Source organism: Theropithecus gelada, chromosome 15, assembly GCF_003255815.1.
Source record: "Theropithecus gelada isolate Dixy chromosome 15, Tgel_1.0, whole genome shotgun sequence".
Taxonomy (NCBI): domain Eukaryota; kingdom Metazoa; phylum Chordata; class Mammalia; order Primates; family Cercopithecidae; genus Theropithecus; species Theropithecus gelada.
In genome coordinates, this window is record NC_037683.1 from 68,812,857 (window position 1) to 68,837,504 (window position 24,648).

Here is a 24,648-nt window from a genome sequence, read left to right on the forward strand (position 1 = left end):
ATTCTTCCAATCAGAGAAACGTACTAAACAGATGAACTCTCAGGGGCAGGTTTCACACCTTCTTCATCTTCCTAACACCAGGACCTAGCACAGTTATTGCCTGGCACCTAAAAGGCACTCAGGAAATGTGTAATAATTGCTTTAGTCAAAGAAGATTTACTTGGTATCTACTATGTGACAGATACTTTTCTGGGTTCCAAGGGATATGGCGGTGAACAAAATAAAGTTATTCCTCTCACAGACCTTTCATTCTAGTGTGGGGAGGCAGAAAGTGCACCCCAAAACGTTAGGTGCTGATAAGGGTTAGGAAGAAAAATAAGCCAGGGTAAGGACGATAAACAGTGCCGGGAGACTCTGGGAGAAGTCCTCTCAGACAAGCGGCCACTTGATTGGAGACCACAAAGAACTAGGGAATCAAGACTTACGTGTATTTAGGGGAATATTTCAGAAAGAAGAAACGAGAAATGCAAAGATTCTGAGACAGGAAAATGCTTGGATTTTGAGATTTGTAAGAACTAACAAGGATGCAAATGAGGCTTCACAATGAGAGAGGAGGGGAGTTGTACTAGATGAGGTCAGGCAGAAGGATGGCAGATTGCACGGGGTTTTGTAGTCCACAATAAAGATTTGGACTAGACTCCGAAGAGGATGGAAATTCATTACAGGGTTGAATAGGGGCTGGTAAAATCTGACTTGTGTCTTAGAAGATTACTCTGCTGTGCTGAACACTGACGGTAGGAAGGTGGGGATGGGAGGAAGGAAACAAGGCTATTGCAGTAGTTTCAGGGAGAAGCGATGGTGCTTGAATTAGAGTGATAGCAGTGGTGATGATGATGAGAATCTGTAGCATTCTGGATATATTTCTAACATGTAACTCATACGATATGGATGTTGTATAACGGAAAGAGAATAGTTAAGAATGACCTCAAGGTTTTGAACTGAGCAATTGATGAGTGGAAGCACCATTTACTACACTGGGAAGGATTTCAAAATGAGCAAAATTTCCATTTTGGATATGTTCGGATTGAGATGCTTATCAGACACCAAATAGAGTTGCTGCAGGGGTAGATGGACATGGGAGACTGGAGTGTAGAGGAGAGATTGGGGCTAGACACATACATTTAGAAATCTCAGCACATATATGACATTCAAAACTACGAAACTGAATAGATTCTCCAGGGGAGCAATTTTGGAAGAGAATTGAGCCCAAGTACACTCTTGCCTTTGAAGGTCAGAAAAAATGAAGAGAAACCAGCAGTGGAGTCTGCAAACATGCAGGCGTTGGGGGATGGGGGAAAGTCTTGTCCTGGAAGAAAATGAAGACAGTCTTTCAAAAAGGAGTGATCAAATATGTCAACTATTGTGAGATCAGTAAGATGAGGAGCTTGAAATAACCATTTATTTTGTTTTCTTTTATTTGATCTATATTTATTTTTATTAGAAATAGGGTCTTGCTTTGTTGCTCAGGGTGGACTCAGACTCCTGGGCTCAAGCAGTCCTTCTATCTCAGCTTCCTGAGTAGCTGAGACAACAGGCATGTGCCACTATGCTAGGCTTAATAATCATTTGTTGGTTGGGCAGGATGGCTCATGCCTGTAATCCCAGCAGTTTGGGAGGCAGAGGTGGAAGGATCACTTGAGTCCAGGAGTTTGAGACCAGCCTCAGCAATGTAGTGAAACTCCATCTTTACAAAAAATGAAAAATTAGCCAGATATGCTGGTGCATACTTGTGGTCCCAGCTACTCTAGAGGCTAACTTGGGAGGATTGCTTGAACCCGGGAGTTGGAGGCTGTAGTGAGCCATGATGGTGCCACTGTATTCTTCCTGGGTCACACAGTGATACCTTGTCTCAACAAAACAAAATTTAAAAAAAAGTTTATTTTGTCCTCGTGGAGGTGATTGTGTTTTTATGAAGTTGGGGGAACAAATGCCTGAATGCAATTATATGTGGGGCTCCAAGTACCTTTATAGTCCACCCACAGTAAATAATATTTTTTGCGTTTCCAAACATTGATGAGTACTTAAAACTTTATACTGTGTACTTTGGGGCTGACTGGTAGTATAAACATTGTTTCCTTGAAGTTTAGTTAAGACTCCTAGGGGTCTTCCAGAGTTCCTTTATTTGCAAAACTCCAAAAATGTACTAGTTTTAGCTTGTCTAAATTCCTTACATCTAATTATTTTCCATCTATTAAAAGACTAACAAGTCCATAAAAATTGAGAGATTAATGTAACTGAGGAAAATTCCATCTTCTCTGGGAAAACACAACTCAGTGTAGGCAGAATAGTTTGAAAGATACTACAACTTTTTACTCCTTTTCCTTCTGGTGCCTACAGAGGTCAAATATCAAATGGTCCAGGTCAGAGATTAGTTACGGGGATTCTTCAGTTAAAAGTGAGGCACTCCTGTGTACTCACTCTCTTGAGACCAATGAATATGTTAATAGTTAGTGTTGCTTAATTGTTTATTGTCTTCCTTTCGGTAGAATCAATTATTAAAAAATTGTTGGCTTCCATGTGGTTCCATGTAAGCCAGGTCAGAGATTAGTTATGGGGATTCTTCAGTTAAAAATGAAGCACCCCTATGCGCTCACTCTCTTGAGACCAATGAATATGTTAATAGTGTTGCTTAATTGTTTATTGACTTCCTTTTAGTAAAATCAATTATTAAAAAACTTGTTGGCTTACATGTGATTCCATATTTTTAAATGGTGGAATCTATATTTGCTGTCTTGCAAAAAATATTGGAATTAATATAAAGCATATAAAATATTGAAACTTATAAAACCAAAAACGTTCTCAAGTGTTCTGCCAATGTTCATTATAGGTTTCTTAAAATACAATATATAAATGAAACCTATTCCAGACACTTCTTCCACATTATGCTCTTGTGCTTTTTGCATTTCCTTTCTCCAGAGGGAAAATTTATAGAGGGCATGGGGTGGACATATAGCAGGGGAAGCGGGTTGCATGAGAAGAGTGTAACAGAAATTTACCAGATTGTATTCACGATCTGAGAACAGAAATAGCCTTTCATGTGCATGGCTTGTTCAAGGCAAAAGGCGGGTTTTAAAGAAGTTAGAATTTACCCTTGTTGGCTCATACTCTTGCTGCCTGCCACTTCTCTGTAGTTGAGGATATTCTCCTTGCAAGGCTATAGACATGTGGTTACATATTTCATTATCTTCTGTTTGAAATTGGTTGGTTACATTTTTAATTTTTGTTATAGACTTACATTTGCTTTCTCGTTCCGATTTTGTTATTTAACATCAATAATTACCAAAGAGGTTATTGAGTTTTACTGTTAGGAATAAGACAGATGCAAGTTAAATCCTAGCTTTGACACTTACCGGGAGACTTGTCTCAGTAGCCTGCCTTCTATTTGCCTCAATTTCCTCAAACATAGGATGGTAACAGTCCTCACATTATGAGACTGTTGTGATGAGGATTATATCAAGCAATTTATGGGAAAAGATCAGTGCAAAATATAAGCCCTGATATATGTTAATTAGAAATTGAATAATATATGCCTTGGAAACAAACAATAAATTTGACATGTGTAGTAAGCATATAATAATAAAGGAAATTTGGGTGAAATATTTTTCGGGTATGGACATTTCTCACTTATAAGAAGGAAGACTTTTTGATTTGTATTGTAGAGGGTTTAGTCCAGAAACATTTATCATTATAAAGAACAGCATGAAATCTTAATTAGATTCCTTCACTAGGAGTTATCAAGATAAAAGAAATGCAGAGGATTAATAACATTATATCAAAACTAAATGTCCACTCTCTATGTGAGTTACAATATTCTATTTCAGAAAACTAAGAGATTATTTATACTAGGATGAACAAATGTCATACTGGACTTCTTAAATGAATAACAATTCTGCTTCCCTACTATTGGGATATTTATCTGTCTTTCTATCCATCTGCTTGTATGCATCTAAGTATTTGTACATCCTATCAGAATTGCAAAATGCATACAAGTAAATGCCAACAAAATCTCAAAATACAATTAAATTTAGGACATTTTTGCCTTGAATGGGCTCCATACTTAATCTCAATTATTCTTTGAAATTTGGAAGAATAATATGTATTATAACACAAATAAACATATTATTTGAGTTAGAATCACTGATGACAAAATGTTAATCGAAAGTACCAACACAAGGGTGAGTTGGTTGAACAGACTGTGTATAGTTGGGGACTTCCAAATGATTGTCATGTGGGCATGTGTGACTAACAGTATTGTTGATTATACACTAGAATGTTGTGGCCTAGAAATAATGCTTAATTTTGTTCCAAGCATTTTGTTCAACCTGATATGCAAACAGTAATATATCTCAATGTCTCCTGGAAGATGAAACCTTAAATCATTTAAGAACACAAGCAACAAAATTAACTGTTATCAGACTTCGGTTTATTGTAAAATTTAGCAAAGTTTTTCTTGTAATCCCTGACCCGTTGCTCTGAAAACAAAAGCAAAAACATAATTATTGCTTATACTTTTCCCCCTACTTTGTTTGTGCTACTGTAAAAGAAGGGAGAAAATCATTGTAATAAATAAAAAATAGAGATATAAGAGGAAAATAAATCAGTTCAGATGAGAAGTATTAGGAGCAACAGAAGTACCATTAAGCAGTTTCAAAATCAGCTTCTTTTAAAAAGGTCATCTTATTAAAATAAAAATCACACCAAAAATATAGCAGCGGAGAAGAAGGATAAATACAAGTTAATTGCACACCAGTCCCATGCAAAAAACTGTGTCACTAGCCAAAGCAGTAGTAGTCTGAATCCAATTTAGGACGCTTGTGTAGTGTCTGTGGGTCCTCTATTAGGGAGCTGTCACTGAATTGGTCCAAGTCTGAAGGGGTCTGATGGCCTGGGACATCATCTGCCAATGTGTCCAGATAACTCCCCACGGAAATGCCATCCAGCCCATCACTGCCATCGTGTAGGCTGTTGTAGCTGCCACGTAAAGAGGTGCTCTGACTCTCCAACAAACTGCACAGGCTACCACTGAGGCTGCTGCCTCTGCTGGTAATGGTGGCTTTCTCTTCAATCATCCACTTGATGGACTCGATGGTCTCATTGATTACAAGCAACTGGCGCATGAGCCTGACGTCTGTGGCTCTGAGGTTAATCTATGGAGAAGGAGAGAAAAAAGACATTCCAGTTATTTTACATTCTTGAAAGACTTCAAATTCATTTGGGGACTTTCTGCTGCATTTCAGAATTTTAAATTCACAGAAAAAAATATAAGTGGACTGGATCTCAGGAACTTTTGAAAATTGCTGACTGATGGTAGGAGTTGTAATAAAAAAAACTCACTTCCTGCCAGATTCATCAGGCTCCAAAAGGTACAACAAAACCCCTGCTGCATCCCTGACCCTAACCAAGTGACCTGAACATATCGTATTGAATGGCAAGTTCTCTACTACAAAATTTATTTTCTCTTTGGCCAGATTAAGTTCATTAATGTTTACATTGTAGTATATATGTGAGTCCTGAGGGGTGGGGAGAAAATGAAGGTGAAGAAATTAAGGAGTCATCCTCAGCTCATGGAAGACTCTAAAAGCCTCTGATTATAGAGTGATAATGTGCCAAGTGTCATCATAAAAGTACAGCATTAATTAGCAAAATATAATAACACTATATGACAGGTATTATTATTTTTGTCTTCATTTTACAGATGAAGAAGATAAATCTATAGAAAAGAGTTAAGAGTACAAGAAAAAGGCCTGTATTCTTAATGACTATATTAACATAGACAGTGCTGAATAATGCTTTTGCTTTTAAGAAACAAATTGCTCTAATATTCCCTGAATCCAAAGAATGGTGATACACTAGGCTGATCCAATTTATGAGATGAAGTGAACAAATATTTCTGTAGATCTGACTGTTTCAGATATATCGAGGGCACCACAATCAAAAGTGGGATATCAGATGTTGGGAAGGTCTGAGATCTCCCTTATGTGCCTTCTAGGTGTGTGGTCCTTCTGATAGATCTAAGTTACTTCCGGGATATCTATCTCCACAGCCACAAAGCAGAGTCTCTTCGCAGGTCCCACAGTTTACTGTAAACATTTGGTAATATCAAGAGGTGGTGTTTGGGGAGGTGGTGCTGTAAGAACTCCCATGATTGTTCTGTTGAAACAGAAGAGATAGGGCTCTTGAGTCCAGAGCCTGGCAGGGCCATGTTTGGCCAGTAGAGGTCCTAGTCACATTCTCTATGGTTGGTTGGTTGGTCTTTTTGAGACAGAGTCTGGCTCTGTTGCCCAAGCTGGAGTGCAGTGGCGCAATCTTGGCTCACTGCAACCTCCGCCTCCTGGGTTCAAATGGTTCTTCTGCCTCAGCCTCGCGAGTAGCTGGGAATACAGGCACACACCACCATGCCCAGCTAATTTTTAGTATTTTTAGTGGAGACAGGGTTTCACCATGCTGGCCTGGCTGGTCTCAAACTCCAGACCTCGTGATCTGCCCGCCTCAGCCTTCCAAAGTTCTGGGACTACAAGTGTGAGCCACCACACCTGGCCTTCTCTATGGTTTAAAAATTGATTTCTGTCCCTCCAGTTGGGTTATTGACCCAAAAGTCTCAGTCATACTAATTCTTTCGTAGGATCCAGAGCTAATTCAGATTTATGTCAGTTTCTGGAATTATCTGAATTAACATTCATTCTTGAATGACTCAAACTGTAAGGAAGAAAAGAGCGAATTGTCCTCAAAAGTATCCATTTGTATTGTAAAAATATTTCCGTGTGAGGAGTTAATCCATAACTGAAGGATTGAGGGAACATGATGAACAAACATTAGAAGAGGTGGAAGTTCCATTAATAACTCCAAGAGATGCAAGATTGTGCAGGTTTCAAAAGAGTAAAAATATATCTATGAATACAAAAAGCATAAAGTACAATTTAAAATCCCTTAATTTTACTGGAATATTGAAGTGACTTGAGTGACTTCTTCGTCTTCTCTGAACAAAGCACTAAAAATAAATTGCACAGGGAGTAACAAAGAAAATTAGTTTTCACTGAGACGTTCATGAACAGAAGGATGTGAACTTAGCCTTGAGATGCCCCTCTATTTGTTGGGGTGTCTCAATAACCTTGCAATGACTTTATGTTGAGGAAGGAGGCTTTCTGACAGTCTTTATGTTTAAATTCATCCGCACACCCTATGAGCCAGGAAGACGATGGTCAAGCTACAAGTAATACAACAAATATTTATAAATCAACAACAATTTGCCTAGGTCCACTGAGCAACCCAGAAAAATCAATATGAGTCAAACTTTTGCAAAATTATTCAGCAGTCATCTGTAGCAGATAAAACATGCTGGCCCCTTGGCACAATATCAATCTGACCATTTCCCAACAACTCCCCAAATGAATCACAGTTGCATTTATTCACATCTCCACCCTCTCCCATGAAAATGTTCCAGCCCATTCCCAGCTCTGGGCATGCTCCTCTGTCATTCCCCATTCTTGAAAAACTTTACTCTCTTCCTCTCCAAATACTCTCCATTCTCCAAGTCATACTTCTCTCATCAAGCACTACTTGAGGGCTCCAGCCTCCTCTGCTGGCCTGCTTCACCACTACAGTCCTATTAGCTTATCTCCCAACATAGCTTAACTTTGTACTGTCATATACTGCCATTGATTGTCTTTCAGCATTTTCAACTAGGCTGTGAGCTCCTAAAAGAAAGAAGCCATGTCTCACATTTCTTCTATATCTTAAGGTCTGTCCTAAGCATTGGTTGATTTTTGGGAATAGTCATAATTAGTTGATTTTTGGAAATAGCCATAATTTTAGGAACTGTGAAAGTTTAGCTCTTAAGACAGTAGTAATACATGTTCATAACAACTATGCCACCAGGGGTTAAAACATACTTAGAATTCATTTTTTTTGTCAGCAATTTTTTTCTGACTTACACAGTGGCTACATCAAGTACAAGTTTTTCAGTTTTATTAAGCAATAAGAAGAAAAGAGGAGTGGACTATGAAGTAACAAAAGCTTCCTTTGACCATGAAATGCCTTATTTAAATAGGAAAATCTTTTTTTTTTTTTTTTAACTGAAAGGAAAACATTCACAGGCCATTGAACCACTGTTGGGAAAAAAAACGACGAAAGCAAGTCGGTTAGAACGTGTTGATCTGGTTGATAATGATTATAGATTTAACTGTGTCTAACCCTGTGTCCTCCCAGGAGAGAGTAAACAGCTTCCCACCGTGGGAGCGCTGGGCATGCAGGTTCACACGCTGGCAGGTCCATCACCAGGAGCTCCAGGCACAGAGAGCCCTGGGCCGGCCCAGCTGCTGCACTCTGCTTTCTCTAAGCACCAAGGTGCGGTTATGCTACCGATGACCCTTGAAAGTATGAGCAATGCACCAAAGAACTAAATCACAATGACTCTTCTGTCTCTAGTAACTGCTCCGCCTTTCCTCACTGTTATTCATTTCAGTCTTTATGAAGTCTAGCCATCAATTAAAAACAGAGTAGCCTTGCGCTGGCAGCATGAAACTGTGTGTTTCCTTCTGTTGGAGTCTTACAAGGTCCCGCAACTTGACTTTGAGGATACTGAGAATTGAGATCTCCTAAGGGTCTGAGTTTAAATGTCACCTCCTAGGAGAACCTGATTCCTGATCAATCATAATATGCAATACCAATGCCTAGATTAATATTACATTTTCATGTCTGTTTCCTTCATAATATTTATGACTAGTTGAAATCATAATCTTTATCATGGATTTACCTATTGTTTTCTGTTTCCCCCATGAGCATGGAAGCACCACAGAGTGCTTGGGTCTTGATCTGTCCTGGTCACCACTCTATGCCAAGACCTAGAAGAGTATCTCACACAAAGTAGGTGCTAAATTAGTACCTGTCCAACACCTGAATAACAAAAATTGCTTCAGATTGGATTATCTGTTGGAATCTGGGGTTTTGCTGTGGGTCAGTAATATGTGACTTGAGAGGGGAAACAAAGTAGCCTCAGGAAAGAACATTTCAATATTGAAGCATTCCCAGCAGATAATCCCTTCTATTCCTTCTCCAGATTCAAACACTGAGTAACTGGTGTGAGGTTATTCCTAGCTTAAATTTACAGAGTATGAGATAGTATCTCTAAAAGGAAGTGGACTTCAAGGTGTGAGTCACACTCCAAACATTATTCTATTTGTTCAGGGGTGATAACCGGTACTAGCACAGTGTGGGTGTTCTGTAAACACTTGGCGAAATGAATTGAGCAAAGGGAACAAACAACCAGGACATGTACCAAAAAACAACACAACAACAAAAAAATAAGGTTTGGACTGATTGATCCAAAGGTCCAAAGATATGTGGATGTCCTTTCTTCTTTTCCTCTTCATTTCCCCTCCTCCACACTTGTCCTTACAGTTTATGTCATATGGTTCACCTTCCTACTTAGTCTCTCAGGCTTCAGGATTGTGATGTCACAGGTCTCTGTATTTTAGGGAGAATGCGGAGATTTCATGTCATTTTGTTTTTGACAGGTGATGAACTGAGTCTATGGTAGAACTTGAAATGAGGAATCTTGAAGGAGAAAATATTCTTAACAGTAAACTTTCCCAGACACCTTTTTTTCTTCTAGGCTGCCATTTTAATACTGAAAGAATACAAATGTTATACATTGGCGCAATGGAATCTAAGAATGCAGTCGGATTTTTGGTTGCTAATCAAGTTGACTTCTTTGTGATGTTGTATGAGAACCATGGTACTGACTCCAATCTGCCACTGCCACTATCTTCTTATTTGACCTCTGGAGAAAGCGGCTTGGCATACAGAACCTCAGTTTCCTTATACATGAAGAAAAATTAGGAGATTTCATTCCGAGCTGCAGTGAACCATGGGACTCAGTGAAGGTGGTAAAGTAGTTCTGTGAACAAAGACTAATCTTACCCAATAAGAAGACTGAATTCAACTGAGGCATCCACCTAACATACCTGCTTTTCATACTGAGATTTCCTTTCAGATGTTTAATAACGTCTTATAACATTTCAGGCATTTAATGTTTAATTTAGTAAGAAGATTCTACAGATCAGATAATCTCAGGATTTCCTTCCATTTTGACATATTCTCTGATATTTTGCATTCCTGTGACCATTTCATTACAAAATTGTCTCTACTATGGAGAAAATTATGCGGGCTATAGAGGAGACAGAACAGTCAATTCTGCTGCTCAGTAACTCCAGCACAAGATGTAGCTGGTAAAAACTCATGGCTAAGGCCAGAAGTTTGGGCTTGATGTTAATTTTAGGTACTTTATCCAAAATTTTGTCATAATAATACTTTTTGCTCTCACTATTTGGGTTTGAATAAAAGTTATTTTTTGTATTCCACTCCAAGACAAACATGCATATCATCTTTAATATGTCTATACATTAACTGAAGTGTGCACATGAGCTGCTGAATGTATCTTCCAAATAGGGACATTTTTTGCCTTTCTCGCCATACTGGAGACTTGGATAGCATCATATACTTACGTTTCTCATAAAGCACTCCTCCGTTATTGTTACCCTTTTATTTATGAATGTCAACTAATCAGATAAAAGCAGGTCACCTGCTAGTTAGGCATTTCTACTGCAAAATCCACAATATTCAAGATGTAAATCGCAACCATTCTGCAAGCTGTAATATGAATTAGAAGGAAGAAGAACTTCTTTGCCAGTCCATAGTCACATACATTGAAGGAAGAAAGATTAGACTTGCTTTTTAATGTGATGTTCTAATCCTAGTTTCTCATTAGGAAAAACTAATCATCATTCTCTCTGACTTGTAGTTGGTGGAAGAGAGTTTAGTTCTGTCAAGGCCTCTTTTCTACCCACATTTATTTTAGAATATATTTTTAAAAGTCTATATGAACTGAAGAGCTGTTGTAAAAGCACTTGGAATGTTGTTTTTCCAGAAATTTATTCCAGTTTGTTTGCTTGTTCCTTTTGCATAACCTTCTTGTGTCCAAATTTATCCTCTCTCCAAACTCAGCACATCCTCAATTTGATGATCACAGAAGATTTTCTGCCTACCCATCTTTAAAATTTCCAGCAGTTTTTTCAATATCTATACTTATAAAGCACTCCTCTGGTTTCTCAGAAGATCCATAAAATATTATCATCTTTTTGCAGTCTGAGAAGGCACTGTACAACATTTCCACTCACTGTTTTTGGTTTGGAATGGTTCAGGTGAAAAGCCTACAATTACACAAAAATCAGTGCTGTTCCTTCCACCAAAGCTTTCCTTCACTTTCTCAGTCAGTTCAAAATTTACAACAAAATTTGTTTCTAATTGGGCAACAGAGAATTCCATTTTTATATCAGTCAGCTTTGTCTTCCTCCATTTTTGTTGTTTATATGTGGAACTGAACAATAACTAAAACAGTTCACTCTTTTCCCAGAACCTTATAGAAGAGTAATTTCCCCAAAGATTAAATTACATACATAAAAACACTGTCATCAGCACAGCGGACTGATTGATGTTGTTTTGATAAAGTAGAAAGCTGTATGTGGTGTATTTGAAAGGGGCATATGTGACTCCCGTGAATCATAAGCATAAATTCCGGCCACCAGGCCTGCTCGTGAGATCTGTACAGTTTCTTCTGGTGAGTCATCTGATTGCCAAAGCAAGACATGCAGCTTTTCAGTATGATTTCATCAGATTCTAGGTCCAATTGATACTTAGATGCTTGTGATGTCAATTCCTTTTCCATATTCTAATACAGTGAAAACTGTTTCCCTGAATATTTTCAACATGAATGTGCAAAGTGTAATTTAGGCTGATGCAATAGGCTATAAATCACCTGAGCCAAGATTCATTTAGAATGATCTAACAAAAACATGGACTCCCCATATTCACAGCAGAGAAGCTTATTCACATTGAACACAGACCAGAGAAGTGTTTCCACTGATTTATAGTAAGTATTGTGCATGCATGTCTTTTCAATTTTAGAACTTAAAATATTCTTCTTTTCACATGGAAGACCAGGGCATGTTAATGTGCTCCTCTGTGATCTGTAGTGGCCACAATTACATTGTAAGGGAAGGACACAGGGTAGTGTGCCAGTAAATGTTTAACAAGCAGCTTCCTGGGAAAAATAAACGTGCACACACACACACGCATGCGTATATACATACAGTACAAATGTGCTGATATAGAAGATGTATAACACATTTTACAGATAATAATAAAATATATAGAACTTTCTATTGTCAATTCCATATGACCAACTGATTTCAGAGAATGCTTTTATTTATTCTTGCTGGACTCTTGTATGTATAGCAAACTATGGATGCAGTTCAAACAAAATTTCACAAATACAGTTAATTGGTAATTAATTCCTCAATAATTGTTATCGTTACACCTGATATGTGATCCACTGTTAAATTCTTTGTCACTTAGTGAAAAATACATTAATTAAACTGAAACCTGTTTCAGCCTCAGCACTGGTTATGTTGGAATTTTACTGGGTCATCAATGATGTGAGCAACTTCTTCACTGAATTGAATAACAGTTTTCAAATACATGGAGAATATTTCCCTTTTTTGACACTATTGGACATGTAATAACTAGGGACATGCCACATTTTTCAAGTTGAATCTGCAGTATTAACATTTTCTCTATCGCTTTCTTAAGTCTAGACAATCAATAAAATAAAAATCAAGTTCTGCTTTATCGTGTTTTTAAATTTATGTAGCATAAATACTCCTATATAGCCAATTTTAAGCTATCAATAGAATGTCCTTAAACATAAACATGGGATTGATAAGAGGTACTCAGTACTGCAGCATATATGGTATTTTCACCCTATAAATACAATAGATGTTTTAAATGACCTCAAAAAATAATGAAAGTAAAATAAGTAGGAGGTGATGAATTTTGAGTCTTTATTACATTTGTTTTAAATTGAAGGTTTATATAAATACTTGTAAGTTTATATAAATACTTTAAATTTTAATAATGTCTGTAATTAGCAACTAGTTCACAAAACTCCTGAAAATTTAACAAAGAGCTCACACATATCAGAGGTATTGGCTTCAGTATACCATTGAGAAGGTGCGGAATGAAGGCTTTACTTAATTGATTGCATTTTGTGATAAGCAGATTAGAGACTTGCATTTTACCCCTTGGGGCTTTTATTTTTCTAGACATAATTAAAATCTGAATGTAATCTTATCTTTTACATTTAATAAAATTTGAGGTAGATGTAAAATATTTATACCAGAGTTTTTAGTGCCTTTTATGGAAAGATTTCAAATACTGAATATAAATGACTCGACATTGTTGAGACATGAAATATACTGAAAAAGGGAATAAGCCAGGTATCTGAACTCAGTTGAACATTTATGTTTTTGTATTATAATTTTTGATGGTTATATTTCTAAAATAAGAGGCCACTGTTATAAACAGTAGGCTTTATAATACACAGTTGTTCAGCAATGCATTTAAAGATTGTTGAGGAGATAGGACTATAATCCCTATTTTTACATGATTCCTGACATCTTTTCTATCCAAATGCTTTATCTTCTCTTTTAGTAATTTCTTGATACTATAATTCAGTCTGTTTGCCATGTATCTTATGCCTCATATTTCTTCTTCATTCTCCCAATTCTATTTCCTATCTGCTATGTGCAGCCCAGTAGTGCTTTAGTGAACTTACTTTGTAAAGTTCTTTGTAGGAGAGAACTGAGTTGCAAACAAAAGTGATCTCTGTATTTCTTTATAAAGCAACAGACAGTGAGTAAAATTAAGTGAGGAAGCAATCTCTGCAACAGAATAAAATAGATGGGCCCTGCTCCTAGAGCAGACATCTGCAACCTTGAATGGACCTATGGATCAAATCTTGTTAAAATTTAAATTTTGCTCACTAGTTTTATGATTCTGCACTTCTAACAAGTTCCTAGTTGTTACCAATTGTGGTAGGCAGTCTCAAAGATATCTCCCAATAACCACCCTCTTCTGGTATCTACATCCTCATGTAGTTTCCTGTCCTGGTATTGGATGGGCCTATTGACTTATTTCTAAATAATAGACTATGGCAAAAGTGATGGGATGACATTTCTGAGAAAAGGTTACAAAAAGATTGTGGCTTCTGCCTTGTGCACACTCTCTCAAATGCTTGCTCTGAATGAAGCAATCTACCATGCTGTGAACGGCCCCTTGTGAGATGCATAAGGTAAGGAACTGAGATCTCTGGATAACAGCTAGCAAGGACATAGATCTGTCGACTGCTACTGGTCATGTGATTGAGCTGGGAAGTGGATCCTCCCTGGATCGAGCCTTGAGATGACTGCAGCCTCATCAAGGCACCTTGATGGCAGATTTGTGAGAGACACCGATCCAGGGGCCTTCACTTAATATGTGCCCAGACTCCTGAATATTATTAACTGTGAGATAATACATGTTTGTTGTTTTAAGTTGTTAAGTTTTGGGATATTTGTTATGCAGCATGAATAACTAATACACCAATGCTGTTGGTATACAGATCACACTTTTTAGCAAGGTCCTAGAGATCTTTCCATTTGTGGATAATTTTGTTGATAGATGCTGAATCACCGTCTATGGAAGGCTACTTTATCAATATATTGCTTTGTAGTTTGGAAAAAAAGGAACAAATAGAGTAAGCAGTTAAATATTTGTTAACAAAAACAAAAAATGTTCAAGGAAACTGAAGGTCATTATTGGAAGAGCCATTCGCATCTACTGGAGGACAGCTTTTCTTTCCCCTAAGAGAAATTGATTTCTTACCCTGAAGGAGAAATGATAGATGATTTATGTTTGATAATTAATGACAAAAATGATGCTTTCAATATATTTCATTTATAAATTATATCCCCTATAATCTGAGGGTCATGAAAGTAGGGCATACATTGATAAGATAATAGACTAAACTTAGTAACATTCAGATATAATTTAAAGAGTTTAAAATACAGTGAGATTAACTAAACTGAAATTACTGAATTTTCAATATTGACAACTTTATTAAGTTGCAGTCTTGCTTTTCAGAATTCCTCATTTATTTGAAAATGTGCTTTGACTTGGCCCCAGTAGGAGAAAAAGAGGGGGTGATTAGGATGATAATAAAAGTTACTTATGTTTATTGAGTTTCCTTCTAGGAGTTAATTCTTTTTCATAGATTAACATTTTTTTTTGGAAAGACCTGTACAATGGCCCTTTGCATAGGAAATATAATGAAGGCTCAGATATTTTACTGCAAATATTTATTTTCACCTGCCATTGATAATTTGGTAATATTTGGAATACTTTATGATGCTTAAGATCAGTTTTGTTTTGTTTTTCATGTGGTGTCTAAACACTGACTAAATATTTTCATTTGGAAACTTTTGGGTGGGACTGTCCAGATGGGAGAGTTTCACTAGCTGTAAGTGGTGATCTGAAGAGCATCCAATAAGAGACACCTGACATATTCCAACATTCACTGATAATACATTAACTTTCCAGTCTAGTGATTTATTCATTTTCAGCTTTTTAAAATGGCTTTAGGAATATTGATAATAGTATCTGCCATTTATCAAATGCTTCCTATGTACCGTGTACTTAGCTAGATGCCTTAAATATTAATTTATCTAATAAATGTAGTGCCATTCTTACAACAAATTGGTGAAGAAGCTGATTATTATTCTCATTATGGTTCCAGTCTGATATGTAACGGGCTCAAAAGTCATCACTCCCATCTTCATAACAAGAAAAAAAGCTGAACAACCTGGAAATCAACAACTATTCTTAGGTTCATCAGAAAATTGAAGTCATTGGGTAAATTGCAGCCCCAGAAGACAGATAGATGGATACAGAGAATCATAGCTTAACAGGAACAGAAAACTGGAAGCAGAAGGCAGAAAGCCTTAGCTTTCTGTAGGAACACTAAGTGTAATTGATGAATTGCTGGAAGGTTAGTGTGGACTAGCTTGTGAGTTAAAAAAACCCAAGGGGTCCCAGTCTCAGGGGCACCCCACACTTTCATGAGTTTTACCTCCAGGAACACTACCAGGTTCTCAATATCCCCTGTGTTTCTGGCAAGGAGAGGAAAGTGCTGAAATATATCCAGACCTCTCTGATCTCCTTAAAAAAGCTTGTCCCTAAGGGAACCTATTTTACTAGAACCTAACAGACTGGAGTTTTACCAAAGCTGAATCAACAAAATATCCAACTCAGTCTCGCTAAAGGACTGAGACCTAATTATGGACAGTAGAACACTTCGTCTTCTCCCATACCTTGCCACATCAATAAGGCTACTGTATAATAACAGGGGATTACAGCAAAAAGAACTGCAGGCCTCTGACCGTATTTAAAGAGTGTCAAAGGAAACCCAAAGACAATAGAGTAGATGGAAGCAAGGATACTACAGGAAATTTTAGTCTCTAACACTGTAGCTACAGCAAATAGTAAGAAGAATCTAACTCCTAGTCACATAAATATAAAACCTTGCACTAAAGGCCGATCTATCACAGTTCCTTTTATATCATATCCAGCCTTCAACAAAGAATTACGAGCCACTCTAAAAGGCAAAAACAAAGTCTGAAGAGACAAAGCATCAGAACCAGACTCAGGTGAGGCACAGATTTGGGAACTATCAGACAAGGAATTTAAAACAACTATGATTAATATGCTAATGGTTCTAATGGAAAAAGTGGGCACATGCAAGAACAAGTGAGTAATAAAAGCAGAGATGAAAATGCAAAGAAAGAAAGAAAAGAAAATGCAAGGAATCAAAAACACTGTAACATAAATAATGCCTTTGATGGACTCATAAGTGGATTGGACATAGCCGAGGAAGGAATCAGTGAGCTTGAAGATGTGTCCATAGAAACTCCCCAAACTGGGCCGGGCGCGGTGGCTCAAGCCTGTAATCCCAGCACTTTGGGAGGCCGAGGCGGGTGGATCACGAGGTCAGGAGATCGAGACTATCCTGGCTAACATGGTGAAACCCCGTCTCTACTAAAAATACAAAAAAAAAAAACTAGCCGGGCGTGGTGGCGGGCGCCTGTAGTCCCAGCTACTTGGAGGCTGAGGCGGGAGAATGGCGTGAACCCGGGAGGTCGAGCTTGCAGTGAGCCGAGATCGCGCCAGTGCACTCCAGCCTGGGCGACAGAGCGAGACTCCGTCTCAAAAAAAAAAAAAAAAGAAACTCCCCAAACTGAAGTGAAAAAAGAAAAAAGAAATAAAAAGACAGAACAGAATATCTAAGATTTGTGGGCTATTAGAAAAGTTACATGATACAGTTTAGATGTTCTGCCACCTCCAAATTTCATGTTGAAATATGATCCCCAATGCTAGAGGTAGGGCCTGGTGGGAGGTGTTTGGGTCACAGGGGCAGATCCATCAGGAATGGCTTAGTGCCCTACTCACGACAATGAATGAGTTATTATTCTACATTAATGTGAGATCTGGTTGTTTAAAAGAATGTTGCATCTTGTCACTTTCCCTCTCTCAGCATGTGACCTGCTAGCTTCATTTCCTTCTGCCATGATTGTAAGCTTCCTGAGGACCTAACCAGAAGCGGATGGTGGCACCACGCTTCCTGTACAGCCTGCAGAACCATGGGCCAAAATGAATCTGTTTTCTTTATACATTACCCAGCTGGCTCTTTTAGCGAGCCTGAGTCCTTTATAGCAATGCAAATGGGCTGACACAGAATAACACATGTATAATGGGAATACTGGATGGAGGAGAGAAAAAGGAACAGAAGCAACATTTAAAGCAACAATGACTAAGAATGTCCCCAAAATGAATGACAGACACAAAGCCACAGATCTGCAAAACTCAGAGAACATCTAGGAGGATAAATACCAAAAAACCTATATCTAGGCATATTATATTCAAATTATAGAAAATCTTCTTTAAAAGCTAGAGGAAAAAGAACACCTTACCAACAGTGGCACAAGTATAAGATTTACATCAAACTTCTACTCAGAAACCATATAAGCAAGAAGATTGTGAAGTAAAATATTTAAAGTCTTAAAAAAAAAAAAAAAAGCCTACTAACCTAAAATTCTGTGTCCAACAAATTATCCTTCAGGTATGAAGGAGAAGTTTGGGAAAATAAAAAACTTCTGGAGATGAATGGTGGTGATAGTTGTACAACAATGTGAATGAACTTATATGCCCTTGAACTATACACTTAAAAGTGGTTAAAATAGTATATTTCGTGTTATATATATTTTGCCACAATTTTTTTAAAGTGAAGTAGTAAATACTAAAGACTTTCTGAGACCAACAAAAATGGAGGAAATTTGTCACCAGTAGACTTGCCTTGCAAGAAATGTTTTAAAAGTTCTTTAGAGAGAAGGAAAATATATAGGCAGAAACTCCAGATCTATATAAAAAAAAAGAAAGAGCATTAGGAAAGAAAAAACTGAAGAAAAAATGAAGATGTTTCTTATTATTTATTGATCTAACAGAGAACAGTTTGTTCAAAATAACAATGACAATGTATTCAGTGATTATAGCTTATTTGTGAATAAAATGAATGATAGCCATTTTATTAGAGACAAGAGAGAAGAATTGGGAATACTGTTTTATATAGTACTTGTACTATCATGATGTGGCATAATATTACTTTAAAGTGCACTTGGATTGGTTGTAAACATATTCTAAAAACTCTAGGGCAACCACTAAAAATCGTGTTTAAAAAAGAAGTATAATTAATATGCCAAGAGAAGAAAAAGTAGAATCATAAATTGCCTAATTAAAATCAGAGAAGTGGAAAACAAAAAAGGAAAGAAAAGAGAGAAAGAAAAAAGTAAGAATGAATGAGTAAACACAGGAAAGAAATAGAAAATATTTACAAATATGATCGCTATTAGTCCAACTATATCAATCACTTTAAATGTGAATAGTCTAACTACATCAATTAAAAGACAAAGAGTGTCAAAGTGGATAAACAAATAAGATGCAATTATATCTTGTCTGTCTATTAGAAACCCACCTTAAATATAAAGTCACAGATAGATTAATTCCATTATGCAGGTGAAGGAAAATGCGACTCAGAGGAGTAAGGCATCCTGTTCTTGCAGATTTTAAGTGGCAGAGCCAGAATCAGACTGAAGTTTACTTAACTACATAGTCTGTAGTCTCTCCTTCAAACTGTGCTGCCTGGAAAGGGTTTTTATATTCCATGCTATGAGAAACAGATGATATCTTCCAAAGCTTACTCATAATACCTCAGACTACCCTAGCCAATTCTCTTTTTCAGTCTTATTTATTTATTTATTTATTTATTTATTTATTTATTTATTTTTTGAAATGGAGTCTCACTTCTGTCGCCCAGGCTGGAGTGCAGTGGCTCAACCTCAGCTCACTGCAAGCTCCACCTCTCGGGTTCACAACATTGTCCTGCTTCAGCCTCCTGAGTAGCTGGGATTACAGGCGCCCGCCACCAGGCCCGGCTAATATTTTTTTGTGCTTTTAGTAGAGACGGGATTTCACCGTGTTAGCCAAGATGGTTTAGTCTCATTTTTAAAAGACTTTAGTTGTTCAGAAGAGTAGAGTGATATAGTTGAATAGTGGCAAAAGAACTAATTGAGGGGCAAAAAGAGGCCATTAACACTTATTGAGAGACTGTATGTATATGACATTCTCCTAGACCCTGGTAGAGCATAGAGACAACACTGTCACCTCAACTGAAGAACACTAGAAATCTCAACACCGTATTTTTTTTCTAGGCCTACCAGAAAAAATAGAAAAGTAAGTTAGTATAATCTACTTTTACCAAAAATTTTCAAAATTTTCAAAATTCCTTGAGAATATCTATAGACTTCTAAAAGGATAACATAAAATTGTTTTAGAAAATTATCCAACATTTGAAAATAAAGCAAAGTTTGAATGTCTCTTCCATGATAAAATGGAGCATAGCCCAAGAGGCGCATCAAAGCATTATTTAATTATCTATGTGGTTATAGTTTTGTGTGACCTACTATTTACTACTGAATTGGCCCAGCATTATGAAGCTGTAAATTGACTTGCAGATTCGTGTCTTGAAGAAATGCAAATTACTTCTATCCAGAAAAAAAAAAGATAATCTCAAAGGTTATAGTTTTATTTTCCTACTGGATGTTTGATAATTTAATATGCATACTAGAAAACGAATTCATATGATTTTCCTGAGAAAATATACAACCTATTCCTCCAGTACTCTTGAACCAGCTGTACCATCTTGCTGGTTCTCTCATTAAATTAGCTAAATCAATCTTTGACAAATGTTCCCTCTATATTTGTGTGAGAGTCATGTTTTTCAACTTTTTAAAAAAATTGTATTTTGACAGATTTGAAGGTCACCCTAAGGATGCATAGTGTGCTCGCATGCTAGAGCTATTACGCAAACTTGCCTAAGAAACTCCTGGAGTGAATCACAAATAGCAATAGAACTTTCCCTTTTGGACTGTCAGATGTGTCTTCTGATTCTGTTTTTCTTTTCTTTTCTTTTTTACTGGTTTGTTTCATTGTTGCTCCTGATCTTGGCCAGGAAGTTTCATATTTGTTTAACTTATTGTCTAGGATTATGTCCATTTTCACAACTGATACTGGACCACAAGGTTGGGCTTAATTATGTAATCAAGAGAACCCTCATGTATAAAAGATGTGTATACAACAGCCAGTTCCAGAGACTAGTAGGTACTGAATAACTAGGTGAGTAGAGGTCACATAACCTATAAATTGTTCTCCCTTTGAGATGACAATAATTAGCAATCTGGTTTTATGACAAGATCACTTGGTAACCTATATTAGGATGATGAGAATATATTCTGTGTTGAGTGGTAGAAGAAAGAATATGGTTAGTTGTTGTATATTTTTGTGTGTCTATTTGTCTGCTTAAATCCATAAAGAAAATGTTCATTTTCCACTGAAAAGGAGAATAACCATTGACACTGTGTGTCTTTTGCTTGAGGTTGTGGAACTGAATTTCAAGTCCTGTAGGTGGTTGTGTATTTAACTGAGAAAAACCTTTTACCACTATTTAGCATATTTACTATTTATATGTGCATATAACTATTTATCATAATAAGAATATGAAGTATTTTCTTCTAGGATATACCAATAAATTAAATTACAATGTATCTTCAGTAAAAACAGCTTTTTCTAATTTAAGAGGCTATTAAACACTTGTACAAATTTAATAGTCCCAGAATTCTCAGAAAATAAAGAAACTGAACTCTAATATACTGAATGTTCTAGTCTTTTAAGGAAAAATAAATTTCCTCATAAAAATGCTACCTCAGAAGCATCATTAGTATGTAAGAATCAAGATGAATCTTTAGGCATATATTGGTTTGCTAATTTTAGTTAATAAAATTTTCTTTGGTCATTATGAAAAACATTTAAATTAATTTTTATAGTTTATATTTATTTTCTAATGAAGACACTAGTTAATCTTAAATTTGGGCACAATTTTTGGCTTATATGGGTGGTCATGGTAAATAAATGAGCATGTTTGTGTTCCAATAAAAGTATTTACAAAAACAGGTGGGCTGGATTTAGGCAGTGAGTTGCCAGGGTCCCAACCTGACAAGTATTAAAAAAGAAAAAAAAGCACTTCCTGGTTAATTTAACTCGGAATACCTTTCCTAATGAATTATTTGACTTCTGTTTCTTCCTTTAACCATCTTTCCATCTTGATGATTTCCCTCATTGAGCCAAATAAATGTTAAGCATATGCTCGTTTTATATTTGTATATTTTTACTATTAAAAAAAAAATTTGATAGAATCAAATTAGCAGAGGACCAGGCATGGTGGCTCACGCCTAATTCTAATGCTTGTGGAGGCTGAGGCAAGCAGATCACCTCAGGTCAGGAATTCGAGACCAGCCTGGCGAACATGGTGAAACCCCATTTCTACTAAAAATACAAAAATTAGCCAGGCGTGGTGGTGCATACCTGTAAACCCACCTACTCGGAAGGCTTAGGTAAGAGAATCACAAACCTGGGAGGCAGAGGTTGCAGTGAGCCAAGACCATGCCACTGCACTCCAGCCTGGGTGACAGAGCAAGTCTTTGTCTCAATAATAATAATAATAATAATAATAATAATAATAATAACCAGATAACAAAATAACAGAGCCACAGACAAAAATCTTATTAGAACTGATGCAAATGTAGATGGGGCCAATACGGTATAGACTATGCAGACAATACAAAAGAATTTAAAACTATGATTCTGCTGTGACAAAAGTTCCCATCAAATATCTGTCCCCAAACCTTCAACTCCTTTTTAGTCATTATTTAGCCACTTCTTGTCATTGATTTATTAGAATAAAAGACACCCTGTCGCACAGGAAAAATTCATACCCTGAACTTTATTAAATACATAATTTAATACAACTATGACTAAATATGCCTTGTCTTTTCAGTGTGAATCACAATGAATTCTATGATGAAATAATAGATTTGCTCTTTATTTCTAATAGGTTTCTGTCTCAGATGACATGCGATTCAGCATATACCAAGTATTGAATATTGTGATGATGCAGTGCTAATAATTTCATGTAGCTGTTTACATGTTATTTTCCATAAATACCTTAATGATATCTCTGGCACCACAGGATATCAATGACTAAATTTTTATGCTTTATCTCTAGTCTTTAGAAATTAAAGTGTTTAAGTTGTCCTTTGGCATGCTACCGTTTTGAACAATTAAAGTATTTGAGTTAGTTTAAATGATGTTACATTTATTGAAAGAAACTTGCCTAAAATATCAATTTCCTTTTCTAATTTAGTATTCTCCTAGAATTTTAGTCTAATTAATGTAAACAATTTTACCTGGACATGTGAGAGTTTGCTCTCCTTTGAAGGTGATATAATTTATCATGTTTGTATGTATACTGATCCATTTCCAGCAGAAATAACTTACAACGAAATTTAAAACAGAGATAACAGGTGTTTTGTATTTATTTACACCTATGATGCCCTATGGCTCAACTACCCATTGGCAGTATCATTTAGTGGCAATAGCAAAGAAAGCTAAAACATTGGTTTTAGTCTTGGTTCCACCAGTAACTTAACCTGTAATATAACAAGTATCCAATCTTCCCATGTCTCCATTCTCCTGTCTGTTACATAAGAATATTGGGGATCATCTTCAAAATTCCTTTCAGCCTGAAAATGTCTTGCTTCTCTGATATAGCATGTTAGAAGTGATAGGAAATTTTTCAAGATATAGGAAAAACAAACACATTGGTGACAATGAAATATAAAGACAAGTGACAAAGAGGTGGTAAGCATGAACACTTCCAGTGCAGTGGTTGTATCCTACCCAATAAGCCCAGTTTCTAAAGTGGCACATGGAAAAGCAATAAACACGCTGAATGAAGAAATGGATGACAGAGGAAGAACAGGTACAGACAGCAGAGAGTAAGCATGGATTCATTTTTGTTAGGAAAAGAAGACATCTGTCAGTCAGATGGGTGTGGTTGATCCATGCCAAGAAGGACATTTCAATTTGAATCTGGAATGAGAGAAATAAGCAAAGGCTCAGAGATGAAAATGTTCATTTTGTGCTAATAAAGTGACAAGACAACCAGGGGAACAGGTGGTGGTAGAGGAAAAGTGGAAAGGTAATTTGGAGGCATTTATGGAGGATCTGGAATATTGAGCAACGATAACCCTGAGAGATGCTGTGACAGTTCATTCCACAGAAAAGCTCAACACATTATCCCAAACAGAGGCACTTGACAGGAGTTTTAACCCACTTCTGTGCTGCAGGTTACTGACTGCATTAATCTGCTCTCATGTTGCTGTAAAGAAATACTGGGGACTGGGTAATTTGTAAAGAAAAGTAGTTTAATTGGATCATGGTTCTGAAAGCTGCACAGGAAGCTGATGCTGGCATCTGCTCAGCTTCTGGAGAGGCCTCAGGAAAGTTTCTGTCATGGAGGAAGGCAAAAGGAGAGCTAGCATTTCACATGGCCAGAGCAGAAGGAAGAGGGTTGGGGATGTGCCACATACTTTTAAATGACCAGATCTCAGGAGAACTCACTAATCCAATGACAGCATCAAGGAGAGTGATGTTAAACCATGAGGAACCACCCCCATGATTCTATCACCTCCCACCAGGCCCAACCTCCACCACTGGCGATTAATACAGAACATGAGACTTGGTTGGGGACACAGATCCAAACAATATCACTGACTTTGAGCTGACCTCAAAATAGCTTAGAGGCTTTATTAGCATCTCAGGCCTATTCTTTAGTGTGGGTAAAATGTACTAATAACAACAAAGGAAGTTAAAGAAAAAATAATTTGGCTGTGTAGGGAAATTATATAAAACTACCGCTTAGACTGACACCAGGACAACTTTATCATGTGTATCTCTTTCTGGAATGGAGGCTAACTCTTCCAGTACTCAAACTACTTCATTCTCCTGAATCCAGAGTGACAGATTCACTCTCAGAAGGAAATGGGCTGGGAATTCACAAAGAGTTAATTTGTATATGTGAATCATGGATGCTTTCCATGTTTCAATCAGAGGCAATGAAGTGCTTTTCAAATATATGACCCAGAAAAATTCAGAGGGCTTGATCTCCTATTTCCTCCCTATAAATCCAGTATTACAGTTATTAAAATTCCCATGACAAATATGTTCTTCCTCTTTTGTTTTGACTTATTCTCCCTTTTTGGAACATTCTTA

The 24,648-nt window shown here is 36.8% G+C and overlaps 1 protein-coding gene across 1 annotated transcript in view; it reads right to left on the reverse strand.

The window, feature by feature from the left end:
• Positions 1 to 4,401: 4,401 nt before the first annotated feature.
• The window catches only part of LURAP1L (leucine rich adaptor protein 1 like), a 47,392-nt gene continuing 27,145 nt past the window's right edge, over positions 4,402 to 24,648 (reverse strand). The window contains exon 2 of the mRNA XM_025360686.1: positions 4,402 to 5,147. Coding sequence (XP_025216471.1) covers positions 4,773 to 5,147 — 375 coding nt within the window. The 3' untranslated portion in view covers positions 4,402 to 4,772. The remainder of the gene's footprint in view (positions 5,148 to 24,648) is intronic.